At 42.1% G+C, this 19,725-nt stretch overlaps 1 protein-coding gene across 1 annotated transcript in view; it reads left to right on the top strand.

The window, feature by feature from the left end:
• Positions 1–16,841, top strand: part of HS6ST3 (heparan sulfate 6-O-sulfotransferase 3) — a 320,523-nt gene extending 303,682 nt beyond the window's left edge. Inside the window, exon 2 of the mRNA XM_076362065.1 lies at positions 10,896–16,841. Within this exon, the coding sequence (XP_076218180.1) occupies positions 10,896–11,601 (706 nt within the window). The 3' untranslated portion in view covers positions 11,602–16,841. The remainder of the gene's footprint in view (positions 1–10,895) is intronic.
• The last annotated feature ends 2,884 nt before the right edge of the window (positions 16,842–19,725 follow it).

Below are 19,725 nucleotides of genomic sequence, written 5' to 3'. Positions count from 1 at the left end.
ATTGGCAGGTTTGTGCTGAATCAGCAAGGCTGAATTCACATAATCGCTTGCTAGTTTTCCTGAAAGGTAAGGAATCCCTCATAAAAGCTGAAGGTTAGAAGCCTAGGCTTCTTTATTTCATCTTATTTATTACCTTCTTTCTCAGAGTATAGCACCGTCAACCGATAGTGGTACAGCGCAGTGCACGGCCTGGCATGTGCTACATAGGCTTGATTTGTTAAGGTTTAAGGTCAGAAAGAGGAGATGGTCCAATTTGTGTCAGGTATTCCAAGGTCAAAGGGATGGTAAATAATAGAAACCTCACAGAGCTACAATTGAGTTAAGAAGGTGAGGACATATAACACTGTCTCCATAAAACATTCAGAATATTAAAGCAAATAACAAGGTATCCCAAACAAGATTTGTTTTCCATATCCACTGGGAGTTGAGAGGACAGTGCAAACAACTTTAATACCGTTTGTACCTTAACTTTTGTGCCTAGGGGATGCATTCACACACAGCTGAAATCACTAACAGTGGCTTACTTGGGGCTTACCCCACAAATTACAGTATAACATAGAGCCAGCCTGTGTCTTGGAGGCTGCTTTGCCATGGCAGTGTGAGCTGACTCTGTGTGTGTGTGCATGTGTGTGCAAAAGGTTTCATTTTGGCTGGTTATTGCAAGTAGTAAACCTGGAAAAGCTTTATCAAAGTTCTCTGCATGCCAGGTATATAATGGAAATTGTACATAAAAACTGATTCCCTTTCGACTTACAGTTTTTGTTGTGTAAAATTCTATCGTAAACTAAATTCTAGTTGGTAAAAACTTTTTCCTAAGATACCATAGTATCTGTAGAGAAATGCTTTATAACAAATTTTTGGAAAGCAAGTTAAGCTTTTGCCAAGATTTGGAGAAGATAAGAGGGCCCCCTTGTGGAGATTGTGTATATAATACACACACACCCACACCCCCCTACTCTAAACCGCCGTGGAAAGAAATCTGTTAGGTCAGTGGAGGGGGAAGACAGTAATTTTGCTTGTAGCTTTGAGTTGTATTATTCACATAGCAAACATTTCTGGGTTTGATTAGATCCTATCAAGAACTTCAGTGGAAACACAACGTGCAGTGTAAAATGGGAAGTCAGTCATCTGTCTTTTAAGTATTCAGCTGAAATACCCCATCATCTGCTTACTTAATGTCTTACTGGAAGAACTGTACAGTTACTTCACAAGAAGAGGAATCTTAGGAGAAACAAAGTTTGCATTTTTGTCTTACAGCTGAGCAATTTCCTTAGCTTTTGTGAATTGTTTCAATGAATGAATAGGAAAGACTACTCCGACAATGTTTCCATTAGTAGAATCACATGAAATTCTTTAATATCCATATTGTCAAATTGTTTACCTTATGGGAGGCAAATCTCAAAAGTTATGACCAAACCTAGATGTTTTAGAAACTCAGCGTGTAGGACAAGAAAATGGTTGTGATGCCTGAATTTTGTGATGATCATTTATAATTTATGGTCATTATGCTTGATGTCAGAATTAATAAAGACTTGAGGCAAAGCTTAGAGAGAATAAATTGATGTACTTTCAAAGGGATTTCAATTACTGAGCCTTTTTATTGTTAATTACTTTATTAATTGAGCAGAATTACTGTATTGATTCAAAAATGCGTTGCAGTGAAAAATCCCCCAGAACTTTCATCTGAGCATCCCAGATTTGGAAGAGAGCATCTGCAACTGAGCTATTAGTTGGAAATCAGAGACAGCTCAGTTAGGGAGGGAGCCTCGGTACATGCCACTTGCGGCACAAACTGGTTTCCAATGAAGCCAGCTATAGAGGAACAGTGGTGATACCTATGCTGTTTGTCTTACCTAGCCAGAGAATAAAATGGGATAGCAACAGCTCCTTCAAAAACGAGGAAGAGGATGAAAGTAAACATTGCAGTTGAATTTAACATAAATATTTTTGGTCTGTTTCAGACCTAACAAAATGTGACTGAAGGAATATAAATGTCAGAAGATTTAAGGGTCTGGCTACATTTTATTTGTCTTTTCAGGGATTCTTTGAAATTGAATTTTCCCAATCAGGTGTATTCTTGTAGGCAGCCAGGACTCTTGCGATAACAGATCTCTCACAATTCTGCGTGAAAGTATGTAGGGTTTTTTCTTTATAACCATTACAAAAGGCCTTATGTTGTTTAAGTTACTGAACAGGTGGGAATTCTGCGTCCCCATCTCTTTGCATCAGAGCTGGAGGAGTGCGTGCTGAGGGCAGCTGGAGCTGCATGCTCCATTGACCAGGCAGTAACCTGCTCCAAGGAGACTCCTCCTGAAACAAGGACTTGCTCTAACCTTGCTGGCAGCTGCTCAGAGACTGCGACCTGATAGTGAGGAAGGTTTTGTGGCTTGTCCAGTGTTCATAAGGGATATTTTATGAATCCTATTGTGCTAAACCGTTACCTGTGATTATAGGCATCAGACTTGATCAGGAGGGTCCCTTCCCAACCTGGTTTCTGTAACCCTTGGATGCTAAGTTGGCAAAACTAGCTCAAAATACGGGTCCCTCTTGCTGCACTGTCTCCAGGTTTGCTCTTCTTTTGTCCCTTGCCTGTCATCACCTTTCTTTTCTCTGGCCAGCCCTTGTTTTCTGCTGCCACTTGATGCTGTGGGTCATCCCCTTAGCTTGTCTCCGCTGTACTCATAACATCTCTCTGAGAAAGGCAAGTTCAGTACTTCCTCCCCAGGCTGGGGCTAGAGGCAGCTCTGGGAGGAGGCAGGTAATACAGTAGTGCAAATACATCCTCGTTTCATTTTCCCTTCTGTGCAGTGGCATAGCAAAGGCAGAGACAGGAGAAATGACATTTTTGAGTAAAGATGTCACGTCCCCCAGATTTGTGTGGTTCTTTTGAGACACAGCGATGATCTGTCCACAACAGGGATGAGATAGAATGGGGGCGATGTGAGCAATGGATTCCTCCTTTGCCAGTGCTGGCCACAAAGGATTAATTTTTCTCTCTGGCACAAAGGTCTTGCATACAGTATCTTTAAAGAATCTTGTAAGACACTGTGTATCTATTGCTTTTGAATAGTATTTCCTCCTGTGTGTGCTCACACACTGTTTCTTACAAGGTACAAGGTTTTTATTATGCATGTGCTTGATAGAACAACCAAATTCTTATTATTTGATTTATTACTGCGTTTATATTTATATTTCTTTCAGCAAGGCTCTTGCTACTTCACTCCTTTCAGCAATTTAAAGAACACTTAGAACAACTGAACTTGATATAATTTAGGCAAAGAACAAAAATCTCTGGAGGGAACTTTCTTAGATTTGTGTCTCATCAAGAAATGATTTACAATTTGTATCAAGGTTGTTTGATGGAAAGCGGCAGATTTGTTTTTCCATCAAATCGCCTAATCTGTACATTTCTATTCCAGACCGCTTTGCTCTCAAATAAATTGTCATTTCCCCATCTTAACTGCTGTGTTCTCACACGCAGCAAAGCTGGGGCCGCCATTCTCAGCCTTTGGGCTGAGACACGTAAATACCCAGCATCTGTCTCTGATAGAAGAAGGGAAATTTACCTTCAATAAAGTATTTGATAGAGCGGCATCTGCGAAGTTATTATACAAGGCAGAAAACAGGAGGCTGAGCATAAGAATTTTCTGGTGGACAGGAAGTTGGTAACAAAACGGGATGTGCTGAAAGAGGAACTATCTGGTGAAAGGAAAGTTATTAATGAATTTCCTCAGGGCTGGTCTTAGCTCTGATCCTATTTCATGTTTTCATTAACGATGTTGGCACAAAAAGCTGAAGTATGTTAATGGAATTTGCTTAATGACCTTAAGGATTTCAGGAGAAGAGGTGGAATGAAGTTTGGTAGCATCTAGCAAAGTGCAAGATCATGTGTTTGAGGCCAGCAGAAACAGATTTCCTCCATCAATTGAGTGCTTATCAGCTGAAACGGGGAGAGCGGAAAGACCTCTGTATATTAGCCAGTAACACAGTGAGTGTGAGTTTCCAGAGTTATGCGGCCCCATAAAAAAAGGAATGCAACGTGAGGGTGTATCAGAGAATACAGTGCCAGTGGAGATAAGAAGTATTTATTGTACAAGGCCTCGTGTGAAATTTGCCCGATTCTAGCCATGTATAGTGAAATGTGAAGTCGTGCAAGTTCAAATGCCAGGAAAGGACTGCTTGGATGGTCAAAAAACCAGAACCAATCTCAGGAGCTTCCAGCATGTCTTACTTTCGTGAGCCTCCTATCAAAAGCTAACATGGAAAGCTGAGATGTTGGAAAACTCAGGGTGCATCTCTGAGTGAAGTGATCTAAGCGTGACCCAAGGGTTTTGGGGGACTGCAGCGCGGTCACTTCTGGCTTGTCTGTTGAGACAATAACAACTAGTTCAGCTTCGTAAAATGAAAGCTGAGAGGTGTGATTGCTCTCTGATCTCCAACTTAAATGCCATTTCCCCTTCTCTGATGTTCCATTTATAAATCCTCTTAATGTATTTGTAGTGTTAACCGAAGAACAACTGGTTGTAAGTAAACCAAGACCAGGTTTTGTCTGGGAATGAGTCTCATGTTCCTAACCGTGAGAAGCAACCTTCACAAGCTCTTTTCAATGGGAACAGTGCCATGAAAAGGATATTTCAAAAGGGGCTAGGATGTTTTATGAAGGGGATAATAGACTGCTGTTATCTGTGCTGGCAGGTAAGGGCACTCTAATGGCTCTGGGAGCCTCCTTTTGCTAACTGAATCAGCAGACCATGTTTTCTGGGTAAAATTCAAAGCCATGGGACAAAATCCCAGGGGAATAATGAGACATATGTAAAATTTAATAATTTTGTACCTCAAAGTGCAAGTCGTAATTTTTTTATTTAACTCTGTTGAAGTCAATGGCAAATTCTCTAATGTGGAGTAACTGAGTGCCTATAGGACATTACAGCCACTGCTTTAAGTAAGCACAGTGCCATCGTCGCAGTTAAAAACAGCAGAAGTGGTGGGTGCTCAGATCCTCTGAAAAAGCAGCCAATTAATTGTTTGTCCTGCATGCTGAATGGGTGATGTATGTGATAAGACTGGATAAATGTTGACTTCTTAATGGTGACTGCTGTTCTTTCAGTAAAAGACTTGTAAAGAAACCCATGAAAACCTGAGAGGACAGCTAACAATATTAAGGTCACAAACTTTTATAAAGGATGTCTTAGAAAACCATTCCCATCACAGTGGTCTAGCATCCTGTGACAGATGCTAAGCTTAAGAAACCTATGTGCTGTTGCAACATCATCTTTGCAAAAGTTTGTGGGCTAGCTAGCGTTGGTCTGTCTGGCTTGGTAGATAAGCTGTATGATGCTTCCTGCAGCCGAATGGACATGCATGTAGTTTGCGCACTGTTTCATATATTTTTCTCTACAGTACTGTTGTTCTGAATAAGAAGTATACAGTCAGTTCTTGTTACGTTGGGCAGGTTATCTGTAAATTAAGCACAGCATAGATGCAGTGACACTCTGCACAATAACGCTGCCAGCCATGAGCTGATACATCCGCATTACGCTAGGATGACTTTGACCAGTTTGGATCAGCCCAACGATGTTTCTTTGCTTTCTGCCTCCCCCCACCATCCTTGTTGCATGCTCTTATTGCCTAATTGTTCATGTATTGCATTATCCTTATTTTTGTTTCATTTGTTTACCCTCTTCTCTTCACCATTACCCATGCTGACGATACTTTGCCTGAAGAGAGGTTGCTGATCGGTGGTTAACTCTGTTACTGCCTCTGAGAACTTGGACTTCAGGATAAAACTGGGAAGCATAAGGCTTTTGTTCACATTACGCAGATCCTTCTTAACCCTTCATCTTGCCGCAGCCTCTGTCGTTAGCAGAACCGTGCTGCCAGGCTGGCTGTTGCTGGGTATTTCAGACCTTTCGTCAGGAGCACACTCACTTCCAGGATTAAAGCTGCTAACTTCTTGTCTCAACTTGGGTCATAAACTTGACCAGGGCTTTTATTTTCCCTGCTACCAGGAAGAACCAGAATGTGGATGGTTTTGTGATGCACCTGGGTTTTTCAGTCATCTTGGTTCTTCTTTTTCTGTCTGTTAGCGTCTTCCAAAATATTCTCCAGTGACTCTTTTTCTCCACCTCAAATATTCCTCCGTCTCTGCATCAGCTGCTATGAGTGCGCTGTTCTCCTTTTATGAAGCTCATCACTCTCTGCATGTAAGGTCCTGCCTCACGCTTTGAAAGAAGAGGGACTAGCTTGTTTTTTCTCCTCTCTCAGCCTTCAAGAGAGCTGCGTGAGCTCTCCTGGTGCCAGCTGCTCCACACGAGAGCAGGAGCAACAGAGAAGATGCCATTCATCCTTCTGCCCCAGGATGTTTGTGTTCTTGATGTGCGGTGATCCTTCCTGTATTTAGTAAATCTCCCTCAGCTGGGACGTCTGTTCCATGGTGATAGAAGAGGCAAAATGCCCTGGTTTGGGATCACCTCCACTAACACCAGAGTCTGCTCCTCTGAAATTAATTTCTAAACCAGAGCAATGCTATTGAAGGATTAATGTAAGATTAGAGTATTTATATTAAAATATCTTATAATGTGAAAGAAATACATGTTCTTAGGTTATAACTTAGAAGCTCGTTTTAGCTGTTCTATTAATTAAAGGTTTTCTTTGCCTAATGCTAATGAAGAGACTGGATTTCATGCCGGTGGGACGAGAACCTTCTGAATTCCCAAGTGCTTTTTAACTCCAGTGTAAACAGTAGCATGCAGCCCACGCTTCACACCGGTGCTGGTTTGGGACCTTGCGTGGATTACTGAGCCTGACCATCACGGTGCTTAGCATCTGTCCAAAAAATTGACCATCCCATAGTGGCGACTTCAATAACTCATTAATTTCAGTACCTTATGCTCAAAAGGCGATTGTTTAACCTGGGGAAGTTGTATGAAGTTTCCTTTCAGGAGGAGCTAACGTCGTGACTAGTGGGCTGGTGGTGTTATAAGGATTGCTTGAAATGTAATCTAAAGTGTTGGTACATGTCTACATGTTTATATAGACAGTCACAAGATATGTTGGCAAATACACACTATGCATTTACTATGATTTTTCTTTCATTGACAACTGCAGCTTATGGCCACATTCCCATGTAGATTTTTACACACACACATATACATGCACACGCTGATCTAGATATAGGTATAGATATAGATAGATATAGGTATAATTTGTATGGTTTTTAATTAATTTGGAATGTTTTGTGTAAAACATCTTCTCACTGATGTGCCAGTGTATTCTGCTTGGCCAGCCTTTAAGCACTGAGGCTGTCTGTGACAGCAGTTTGAGTAATCGATGATGGGAGTCCATTGAAATGAAGCCAATAAGTCTGTGATGAGTTTGCTTTGTCAAACAGGGTAACAGAAGTTATTACTTAGTTCTTTGCTGAGTATTTCCCACAGTGGGTAGCTGTGGAGTTTAACATAGCCACGTAAGCACAAGCATGGGCGATGCAAGGGGGTCGTTTGCACTGACGAGAACAAGTGCACATCTGTATTCAGAGCGGCTCAGGCATGTTCAGCACATAGCTGACGACACTCTTTTACTGAACAGTGACGAAAGGAGAGACTGAAGGCTGTCCCCAGTTTCATATTTTTATGAACTACTTTTTGTCTTTATTATGAGCTGACTCCTCAGCCATTCCTAGTGTGATTGCACACTGTGTGTTAGGCACTGAGAGCTCTGAAATGCTGCTATATTTAATCCATACATGTCAACATTTGAAAACAACTTCCTAAGATAATTTTTATAATTTTCCAACTAAAACAAATATGCGTGACCTATGTATTTTTACTTATAACATTATTCTAGAGACATGACATACTTTTCCCTGAAAGAAAAATTGGCGCCACGACTGCTGCGCAGCATCCCCCAATCCTCTGCCTAGCTTTGTAACAGTGTCATCTGGACACGATCAGGTGGAAGCAATCTTAAGGTCTGCCAGCCTCGGATGGGTTAAAAGGGTGATGGAGGGTCATGAACAGAAGGTTAAACAGAAGGTTGTAAACTGTGAATGCAGCAGGGACGGCTGCACTCTGAGTTATTAGTGTCTTGGAAACTAAATGTGTATCAGGCTGCTGTTAAAGGTTGTCTGCCAGAGGAAGAAGCCATTCAGTTGATAACACAAGAAGGCAACGCTCTGAAAGATGTACAAACCAGAAGCAAATTAATCCGGATAGCAAAAACAGATGCAGAAGTCAGGTAGTCACAAGGAGGAGCAGCAACAGACTGGCGAAAGTTTCTCGCCCAGTCTGCGTAAGGGAAGCTGCGGATGTTATACAAAGACACGCTGTTCTCATTTCCCTGCATTTGCTTTATACTCCTGTTTATTGCACATCAAACACATTTACATATCCAGGAATGGAAATGATTGATGCAAAGGAGGTATTTTTGTTAATTGTTGTTGCTCTGAGTCATGCCTGACTGGGACTGCTGGAGACGGGTGAGGAAAGACAGAACTATTATTAGAGGTATAAATAATTGTCAAGAGCAACTTTTAAACCCATCTGTTACCACATATCAACATCCAAAATTATCCGAAGAGGGGAGGGGCAGCAATACAAGGACTAAGCCAACGCCACGTCTCTGTCAATGTAGATGTTGGCAACTGCCTCTGAATCTTTGTCCTTTTTTTTCATTTCTGCTCCCTTGGAGCTTCAGTCATTTTCTGTCACAACCCTATCAGTGCCTGCTGAATGTTGCAACAACAGTGTCTTATGCTCAGAGCTGATGGGTGTTTGAGAGGTGGGCTGCTTTATCTGCACAACACTAGTGAAATGTGTCCACTTTTTGTCCTGTTAGTTGGAAAGCAATTCTTAATGTGCTCTTATACACGCAAGGTAGAGCCAAGATGAGATGAGCATCCAATTTGAGAAGGGAAAGCTGTTCTTGAGGTGCTTTTCGTAGTGGAACTATGCTGCAGAACACACTGGAGGATTTCTGGTACTTCCTGCTCTGCAGAAGTAGAAGAGGGATTTTAGAAGTATCTATGAATGGTTGCGTGATCCTTGGGTTCACTGTTGATGTGGGCTGTTTAAGTAAATGAAGTGGATCAAAACAGCTGAAGTGCAGTTTGGTCATGTGTGAGCGGCAGCCAGAAAACCCAAGCTCCAAATGATTTTGGAAACGTCATCCTTCAGAGTATCATCTGATGCTAACACAAATCATGGCTTCCAATGCAAGTGATAATGAAAATACATCCATGGCACTCCCTAGTTTATATCCTTACACCTGTAACCCTTCTGCTGTGAAACAATTCTTCAAACAGCTGTTTCCATTAGATAGTATATATCCATTAGATATATATGACCCTGCAGCAGAACATAGTCCGTAGTTTGGCCTCACAACCTTATTCCAGAAAATATATTATAGATCCTGTATGTGGAGAACTCAGAATGAATAAGGACAAAGCATTCAGCCCTGTTTCCTTTTGCTTTGTCTGCACTGGGGAATATATATGCATTTTTAGGAATATGTGGGGAAATACCTATTTTTATGACAAACCTGAGGTTTATGGAGAAGTCACAGGGAATCTTTAGTGGCAGAAAATGGGTGATATCTGAAAAAGAAAGGTAATTGTCTCGGAGATTGTTACCAATTTCGATATTTTTCATTTAACCGGAGTTAGCTCATACATGAGGTGGCCCTCACGAAGTGTTGGTTTGTTTACAGGGTAACTTGTCTTCAGGAAGCTTGCCTCCTGCTTACTTGCTTCATCCTTTTCTAGGCTCAAGAAAGACAACTAAGATCGGACTTTTCTTAAGAAATCTTAGGACTCATGATTTATTAATGTATTGTTTGCAGTCAGATGAGTCATGCAAACTCACAAGCCTATTTTTGTAACAGACCATGTGTTAATTTTAGTCATGAATCTTCTGCTGGTTATTCTAGCTGACAGAAATCATAAGTATTTTTTTTTGCGTTGTCTTTATGATATCACCCTGTAATTCAGGTGAGTTGTTATTGAATAAAACATTTCTCAGTCAAAAGCCTCAATCTGTGAAAGCCTGCTTGAAGCATACTCAATTGCAGTCCATTTCAGATTGCCATAAATAGATGTACAAACTGAATTCCGTAGCTAAAAGATGAACTGATTATGTGAGTTCTGCAGTTATTTGCTCTATTTCAAATCAATATTTCTTGGTGTCTCTTTTGTATTCTTGACAGGTGAGGTTGAATAATGATAATCTTTATAACAACAAATGCTTTTGTACTACACAATTATAACTAATTTCAGTCAAGCACTTGTCTAAAATTAAGTCATATGAATGGATTTTGGGTCTCTCATTATCTTCACTCCAACCCATTTAATAATAGGGTTCTCCTTAAGTAGGTGGCTCATGCCAGTCTTCTACATGGTGTTATTTTTGGCACTTGCAGCATCCACATGAAATTGCTCATGCTTCTCTTGTATTCTGACCAAGCGCTGTATGGATTATCTTGTGAAACATGCATGCCTCAGTCCAGAAGAGAAGTGGCAAGATTATATAAATCTCTATTCCTGCTGTTTCTGATATTACTTAGGGTTAGCATTTCAAAGTAGAGGGGAGTACACTCCAGTTAATTGGCTTCTACATAAAGTAACTACCACTGAACAGTTGATAGGTCAAAGTAATTCCCTTTCTCTGATAGCTGCTTATTTCCTTTCATCTCTCTCTCTTTCTCCCAATTTACCTTGTATTTTATTCACAGTATTTATGAAGCTTTAAGCTTTTTACTGTCTCAGAAGTAGTCACTTGAAGTGCCTACATTACACCGGAAAAAGTGAAGGGGGTGGTGGCGGTGGCTGGTAATCATTTTATTGGAGAATAAAAAAGTGAAATCCACTGAGTCTTAAAACTGTGTTTAATAATATGTTTCAGGAACTTCTATTACATCACGATGCTGAGGGATCCGGTGTCACGGTACTTGAGTGAATGGAAGCATGTCCAGAGGGGTGCGACGTGGAAAACTTCCCTTCATATGTGCGATGGACGAAGCCCAACACCAGACGAGCTGCCTACCTGTTACGAAGGAGACGACTGGTCTGGAGTCAGTTTACAGGAATTCATGGATTGTAGCTACAACCTGGCCAACAACCGCCAGGTGCGCATGCTGGCAGACCTCAGCCTGGTGGGATGCTACAACTTGACTTTTATGAATGAGAGTGAAAGAAATACGATTCTTCTCCAAAGCGCCAAGAACAATCTGAAAAATATGGCCTTCTTTGGGCTTACAGAATTTCAGAGGAAAACGCAGTATCTCTTTGAGAGGACATTCAACCTGAAATTCATTTCCCCATTCACCCAATTCAACGTTACGCGGGCCTCCAATGTGGACATTGGTGAGGATGTGCGGCAACGGATAGAGGAGCTGAATTTCTTGGACGTGCAGCTATACGAATACGCAAAGGACCTGTTCCTGCAGCGCTTCCAGTACTCCAAACAAGAGGAGCATCAGAAGAACCGGCTAAAGAGGCGAGAGGAGCGGCGGCTGCTGCGGGAGCAGAGAGCTCACCAGTGGCCAAGGGAAGAGGCAGGAGAAATAGCCGTTACTGAAGATTATAATAGTCAGGTTGCAAGGTGGTGATGCTCCCCCATCTTGACTAACCGATGAGAGGATCAGAGAGTTTGTGCAACTTGGCTACCTGGGAGTTAGCCAAGGAAGGCCTACCGCTTTGGTAAATGAGACCACATCTGACAACTACCCCTCCTTGTCTCATTTTTTCTTGGTTTCTGCCAGTGAGGAGAATGTATTTTTTTCTCAGTAGGCATTGATTAGTGTTATTAAATGGCAGTAGAATTGATTCCTGTCCAAAAAGACTTCCTTCAAAGCCCTAAGCTATGAGCATGGGTTGAAGAGAGAGCTGTGTCCTTTGCATTAACAGATGCACCCTATACAATCTGAGCTACCAAAACTTGTGCAGACATGAATGAAAAATTGGGAAAAAATACCTGGTTTGGTTCCTCTGTGACATGAGAGCTGGTTTATTTCATACTGTCCTTTGCAACTGTAGTGCATAGCTTTCTAGTAAATGAAATGGAGGAAAGCGCCTTGCCCTTCAAACTTCTACATGCTGTGTTTTGATTAAGGGAAGGATTTGCTGAGGTGATTAAAAAAGGCCTAGGAAACATGGGATTGGGGCATCGCTTGTTCTGTTCTGTTAGCCAGCAGTCAGAGATGATTTGTGAGTGAAGTGATGGAGGGCTTAGCTTATTTCTCCACAGATGTTGAGAGTACCGAACGCAGCCAGGTAGCAGCTATCTTTCTGAGTGCGTGTGGCAAAGGGAAAGCCTTGAGCAACGAGGTCCACGCGGCAGCTGGGCACACGTCGCGGAGATTATCTGGCTGGAGGCAATGAAATCAGCCTTTGCATTCACAAAAGGTGAAGAGAGGCCAAGCAAACTACAGGGAAGAGGAAAGAGAGAGCAGGAAAAGCTTAAATATTAGTGTGACATTTTCCAGATTTGCTGTAAAAGCCTGGAGATACATTGTCTGTGAAGGTAGGCAGGTTTATGATATTGTCTGTTAAAATACATTGATACCAAGTGAATACAATTTAAATTGGTATTCTCTCTAACTACAGTAGTGGCTAGAAAAAAAATCAGCTTTCATTTTTATAGGATACATAATGGATATGTGGAAAGTCTTGATATTTATTACTCTGTATGAAGATTCTTTGTAAATTTGTTGCTTTCATGATGAGAGATCTGTATCTGTTTTTCTTCCTTGTCTAGAAAAAGGTTCGATGGGTTCTTCCTCCACATGTTACATCCTTGTGACTAAACTGCATCTATTTATTCCAAGATTTTATGTTGTTCCATTTGTAATAGTGAATTTTAAAAAAGAGGGTCCTGTGCACCATAGATCTTTTGAGAGAGTTTTTTTCCTTCTTCTTCTAGCATAAATGTAAAGCATTAGGAGGAAATTTCTCTAAGTGCCTCAACGTGGCTGCTAAATCGAGATGCTGAAAGTATATTATTGCATGCATGAATGGCTTTTACCTTACAGATTTGCTAATTAGAATACCGGAGTACCTGATGTGGATGCACATTTCTCATTTATTTTCAAAATTCAAGGTTTTTATCCAGGCGGTAAAAAAAAAATGCATTACAGAAAAAAGGCTGAATTTTAAAAATTGTCCCTTCATTTCCAAGTCTTTTTTTTTTTAGTGCATGCTGTGTCTTCTTTTCTTCCGACAATGCTATTGCTACTTACCTATGCACAATATCAAAAATATGATCCAACGATCTTGTTGAGAGTTAATGCATACAATAATACATTAAACATGGAACATCATAAAGGCTATTAAGAAGTGAAGAGGGCTACCAGGATGATGCCTCATTATCAATGTAGTTTATTAGCAATATGCTGCTTTATGCCTGATTGTCAATGTGCTTGCTACTTCTGGGGTTAGTAGCGGTGGTTTTTGGTCCATAATACCTGTTCCACTGGTGGATTACGCACATCTCCTCCCACCTCCACGTTCAGAAGGGAGAACGCAGGACTGCAGATCATTATTCTCCTGCCCAAGCATGGCATGTCTGCCTTAGAGAAGAGTGAGGAGCTCTCTAGACTCCCTGGATCCAAGTACCACTTGGATCCGCATCGCCTGGAAGAGGCGCTCAGATACCTCGCTCACATAGAATCATAGAATCATAGAATCGTTTAGGTTGGAAAAGACCTTTGAGATCATCAAGTCCAACCGTTAACCTAGCACTGCCAAGTCCACCACTAAACCATGTCCCTAAGCACCACATCTATACATATGGACACCTACCTTCAGAGATTTAAATTTAAATGTTTACAGTCTAGGACTGAAGCTCACTCAGTGTGGCTGCAGGATGGCGAGGCCATGAAGAGCTAAGCCTGACCAGTATTACTGCACCTTTAGCACAGTGCAAGTAATTCGCAGCAGGCTGCCATCTTACTTGCTGGCACCGGGGCTTCAGGCTGGGCTGGCCCTGGCTCTGCAGAGGGAAGGAGCTTTCCGGCTGGTGATGCAGGGATGACAGGGAGCTGCTGCATCTCCACATTCCCAGGCCCATTGCTGCATCTTGGTGCAGACCCACAGCAAGAGAGGGGAAGGATGCCTTTGGCACCCAATACGCCATGTCTAGGATTTGCAGGTGCGCTCCTTATTTCCGTGAGCGCAGGGGGCTGGGGGTGCTGGGGGTGCCCCAAAGGACACCCCGGCAGAGGCAGAGGTGGGGTGGGCAGTGGTGCGGGGCACGCGGGAGAGGCAGGGCTGGCAGGCAAGGCAGGAGGGCTTGGCAGGAGCAGGGCTGCGCAGGAGAGAAACCAGCCACGTAGGAGGAAAGATGCAAGGCCAAATTCAGATTAAGGAGGAAGATAAGCGAAGAAGTAGAATCAGTCCCAGCTCATCTTTTGTTGTAAAGCATCCCTTCTTTTTCCTCCCAACCATGAAAAAAGGGTCCCCTTCCTTGCGTCCCTGCCTCTTTCCCCAGCAGGCCACCTCTGCACCGCTCACAGCAATGGGGGCCTCGTTTTTCATTTAGAAAAAGCAGTGTTATCTTTTGAGGGGAGAGGAGAGAGAGCTCAGAAATTGTTCCCCGCAGCCTCACCAGTGACTGTATCAGTTTCAGCTGTCTAAGCACACCAGCCGTTCTCCAGACTATTCTTTCTGCCTGACACAAAACAAAGCCTAATGAGGAAAATCAAAGCAGTCTTTGGGCGGTTTACATTAGCTTTAATAGTTTGGCAATACCTTAATGCCGTGCCTAACCTTTTCGTCAGTCATTTCCCAGGAGGCAAGATTAGGGTCCTGAAGAGCTGCTAATGTGCTGTAGTCTGTGTTAAGGGGATTTGCCTTAACGCTTGGGATTTAGTTAAAATTGAAGTTGGTTTGTTGGGTTTTTTCCCCTGGAGCCTGTGTAGCAGGTAGCCCTGGTTGTGCAGGAGCAGTTGAGGGGTGGGGGGCAGCCAGCAGCTGAGATCTTGCCCAGAGCCCCTGGGATTGAAGGACCCGGCACCTCCTTCCGCAGCTCCAGCAGTAGATCCAGCAAACTCGCTGCGCCAACAATACTGTTTTTTCTTTGCAGAATTTCCCAGCACATGAAAAATAAAGCAGTTTGGAAATACTTTCAGGCTGACTTCTAAGACACAGGCTTGCAGCTTTTTTCCTCTTGGGCGCTGCGCCTGAAATAATGTAGCGCAAAAGCAAAATAAAGGCCCTGGTTCATATCTCTGTTACTCCAGGTTGTCGTTGCTCTGACAGCACGGACTTCGCTGTAATTACACTGGCTCGTATAAGATCCGAGCGCAGCGTGTTTCTTTCAAAACCTTCGTGAGCAACAACGCTATAGGGTTTCTGTCCATCTTCCTGGCATTATTTTGTTGCTTAAACAAGGTAATTTGGCTTCTGCTACTGTGGTGCTGAAACAAATCTCATTCTTTTGTAATGTAGATGTACTTGCTAATCTCTCCCATCACCTCTTCAGCTCTGGCTGCCTCTTCCAGTTATAATTCACTGTAGGCTTGGAGCAGACAGAGAAACACGCTGTGTCATTAAAACTGGTTCCTGGTAATTCGATGTCTAGTCCAAGAACTCAGCCTATTGCTTATGGGCAATACTTAATATAAGGAAGGAAAATTTGTCCTCTCTTCCCCACTCATCAGTGCTAACAACAAAAAGCTTTTTCACCATGGGGAAATTAAAAAACACTGTTTCTGATGTTGGGTATTCTTCACTGCAGTTGTGTTAACCGTGAGGCTGCGATAGCCTTGCTAGGGCTTCTACCCAATATGCGGTAGTTATTTGCAGTTCACTAAAAGCAGAAGTACAAAACAAAAAAAGTGATGGAAGTCAGATCCAGAGCCAAACTTCCTAACTGCAGCATATCCATTCATCCAAACGAAATGGCAGGTCACATCACCTTTGCATCTGGAGATGTTTCAGATTTGATGTCCGCTACTAAACCGTGAGGTTTCTCAGGTTGCCCTTCTCATTAACACATGCTTCCTTCTGCACTAGGGGGTTCTTGTTTCCCACCTGCAGTCTTGTCTCAGTTATGAGCACTGATGTTATAAAACTTATCTCACTGACACCTTTTTTTCCCCTCCGTTGCTGATATATGTGGAATTATTCTTTTTTTGGTCTGGGATAAGGAATATCTTTTTTCCAGGCTGGTGGAGACTACCCTGTACGAGATGAACAATCACAATAAAATCATTCTGCTGGAGCAGATTGCTGTATCCTCCCTACATGTGGCAAAAGCATACTCGGAAAAGGTACCCAGTTTGCACTGAAACACTTCGTTCAGTTTGGTTCTTGTAATACTTTCTTTGTTGACATTTTGTGGAGGGAAATGGGTTCCATAGCCTACAGTGTCCTTGGCTTTCTTCTTGGCCATATCACTAGCTCTGTGATTTCAAATAAATGTTGGAAGTGAAAAAAAAAAAAAAGAGTTCCCATCAGTTGCCATATTTAAGATGAAAGAGTAAATTAATAGGCTGTAAATTATTTTATTCTTTAGGAATTTTCCTTCTGTTTATGTGCAATAATGTGTGTGAACTCTGCTACTAAGAGATTGTATTGTGAGTAACCATATCTACTTTTATTCCTATTTATAAGATAGTTTGTAGACCTAGGGATTTTCATTGTTGTAAAGCACAATTTAATGAATGATTTAATGTGTTTAACCATTGTGATGTCAAAAGCAATTGTTTTCATATATTTATTTGTTGGTGGTTTTCTGTAAAATGATGCTCATTAAGAAATCTGTTAAAAATGAAGTTCTGTTGAATATTGTTGGGTCCATGAATTACTTATGAGCAACAAATAAACATTGCGTTTTTGAAACACTAAAGGTTCCATCTTATCTACAAAGCCATAAAAAAGACTAAAAATAATTCTGTCGGGCCAGTTTCAAGCATTAGTAAAGATCCACCGTGACCATAACTATGTTTTTTTAACAAAACGTACATGGAGGAAAAGCATGTTTATATAACTTACTATTTAATTATGTTGGGGCCCAATACCAAATCTTCTGATTCCAATTGAGTTTGGTGGGCTTTATCTCAGGTTGAATTAAGACAGGAGACTCAAGACTTGAATAGTCACCTGCAGTAATTCAAGTGACCCCAGTGTCAGAATTTCCATACTTGGATTGAATTAAGACTTAAGTATGCAAATAGTGGTGGTGAATTCATTGGACTTCATTTCTGCTCCAGCGGCACTGAGGACCAGTCCAAACTTGTCAGGATAATCTCATGAGCTGCTGTGGGGAAAGATGAGAAGTTGCAGTGTCTGTTGCCGCACCGTTAGCCTCGTATGCGTGTCCTTCTATCTTCTGAGGGTGGGTGGACCTTGGGAGGAGCTGACTGCTTATTGAGCTGTACTATTTCACGTAAGTGCATGAATACGGTGAACTAGGACAGGGGTAGGAGCATGGAGGAGCACGGACAGACTTGAGTAAGGAGGAAACACTGACCTCTCTTTTCCAGAGTAACTGAGGCCCTGTGTTAGGTCTGCTCCTTCCAAGAGTAGTCCAGGCCCCTGTTCTATTTTATCAGACCAAAACTTCTTCACGTTTCTGGATTTTCCCAACAACAAGCCTTGCAGACATGCCACATGCCTGGAGGTGAGTCTGGTTAAAAGAGAAGGCTATGCTGTGGCAAATTAGGATGGAGTGACCATGACCTACCCCTTTTTGATCAAAGTTGACTGACCTCTGCTAAGTGCTGTGGAAAGCTGTATTAATGGTAAAAAAAATATATAGTCTGCCTGAGAAATTACTCTTGGGACACAACAAAGACAGCATTTGATGAGAGTAGCAGAAGAAAGGAAGCTCTCAACGGTTCTGGTTAGTTTTGTTTTCTTAATTGTTCTTCACAGCACCTTAGACTCAAACAGCTACTGCTTAAAAAGCACCGTTGTAAGCAGGGGCTGTTTGAGCCTATAGTAATCAGTACCTCTCTAGAATTTATTTTCATATCAGTGTCCCATTTTTTTATTTCTCTAGCTCCACTCACTTCAACACTGAATTCATCTGTACTGCTGGTTTGCTCTTGAAGTCTTCATATATGTGTATATATATGCATCTGGATTCTTAATATATCGGAGACTTTTATGATCAGGTTAATAATCATGAAGAATTAGGTACGATTATACATATGCCTTGCAAGAGGACTGTGTTAGATAACCTTTTGTAGCCCCTTTCAGTGCTATTAATGAAATCCCCACTGCAAGTTTGTATTTTCATGCCACCCGTACCTATGTTAGGCTATAACATTTTAGGGAACCAAAAGGGTTGGAGGACTTTGTAATCTCCAGATTTCTGTAGATTGTGATGGTAGTATCTCATTGCTTGCTTGGTTGCTGCTGTGAAGCAAGCTTAGTTCCTGGGAGACAGATGTCAGCCTCTGGAAACTGATACTATTGTTTGAAACCAAATGCCCAGAAGCTCATGGCTGAGTGGGCATGAAGGCTGAATCCTGACAGTGAAGGCCAGATGGCATGGGGAATTCATACTACTGGGAAGCAATTCAGGCTGCTAAACAGAATCGTCCAGTGCTGTTTATGGTGCCCTGAAGTTGCCCACCTGACCTTCAGCTGCTGCCCCAGAAGGATGCAGGTCTCAGAATATGCTTTGTCATATATGTAAACCCTGTGCAGATGTCTCAGGTACCTGCAGATGTCCAAACAACAGTCTCTCTCCTTGAGACGTACAGTTAGGAACCCAAGTAGTTCCCACAGTGGAGCTATTTGGGGGCATCACTTGAGACAATCTGCAGGCTGTGAGTCTGCCATCATCACCAGTTGTGAGCACAAAATTAAATGCGCTTCAGGGCATCAGTGAGTGATGGAGGAGCAAAATGAATGTTGTTGAATTTCTGGGTCCTGCACTCTGGTGAAAGCAGTTATGAAGCAGGGGCAGCAAGATGGTAAATGAAATAAATGTCTGTATTGCTGATAAATATTACTATATAGCAAAAGGAGAAATAGATTTTGCCACCAGAAGACAGATATTTTTTTTCCACATACATGGTTACATTTCAAGAAATACATCAGAAAATTGTACTGTAATGTGCAGTTTATGGTACAGTTAAAAGCAAGAGTGAGACTCAGCATTGCTGGACCGTATTACTTATGGCTGGAGAAAGGCTTTGATTTTTAAGATTTCATTCACATTTATTTCTATTTTACCTACAGAGGCTATACAAGGTGTGACACCTTTCAGCATTTCCTAAGAAATTTGTGAGTATGCCCCTAAAATTCTGAATATGAGCAAGTGAGATTAGACAATATGGAGGTGAGTCAATGACTTATAAATCTTACTGTCCTGTAAAAGCACAGAGTGCTGAAAACGTGTAACGGTGAGAATAAATAAGGCCTGCCCTACTCAGACAAGAGGGCTACTGCAGGAGTTTGTCCACTGAGTAAGCAGCTCACCACTTCACTGTGAAACATACTGAGTGAGACTCCTTTCACATAAGTAGAGGTTAGCTGGCAGCCAACATCCTCGTGCAACCGCTGGGGACCTTCTTACGGGCGATGGAGGCAAACGCACTTTCAGGGCACGAGCATCTGGCCCGCTTGAGACATTTACAATGGGGTAAGAAGAATCTCATCCCAGAAATGGCTCCTTCCCCTCCCTGTTCATAAACAGGGGGAAACAATCCCCAAATGTAGTTTGGAGAAGGTAGAGCCTCAGCTGTGCCAGAGGACGAGGGGGCAGCACTTCACTTTTG

The sequence above is a fragment of the Aptenodytes patagonicus genome, chromosome 1 (assembly GCF_965638725.1).
Source record: "Aptenodytes patagonicus chromosome 1, bAptPat1.pri.cur, whole genome shotgun sequence".
Lineage (NCBI taxonomy): Eukaryota > Metazoa > Chordata > Aves > Sphenisciformes > Spheniscidae > Aptenodytes > Aptenodytes patagonicus.
Note: the sequence above shows the minus strand (reverse complement) of the source record. Positions and strands in the feature narration are given on the sequence as shown.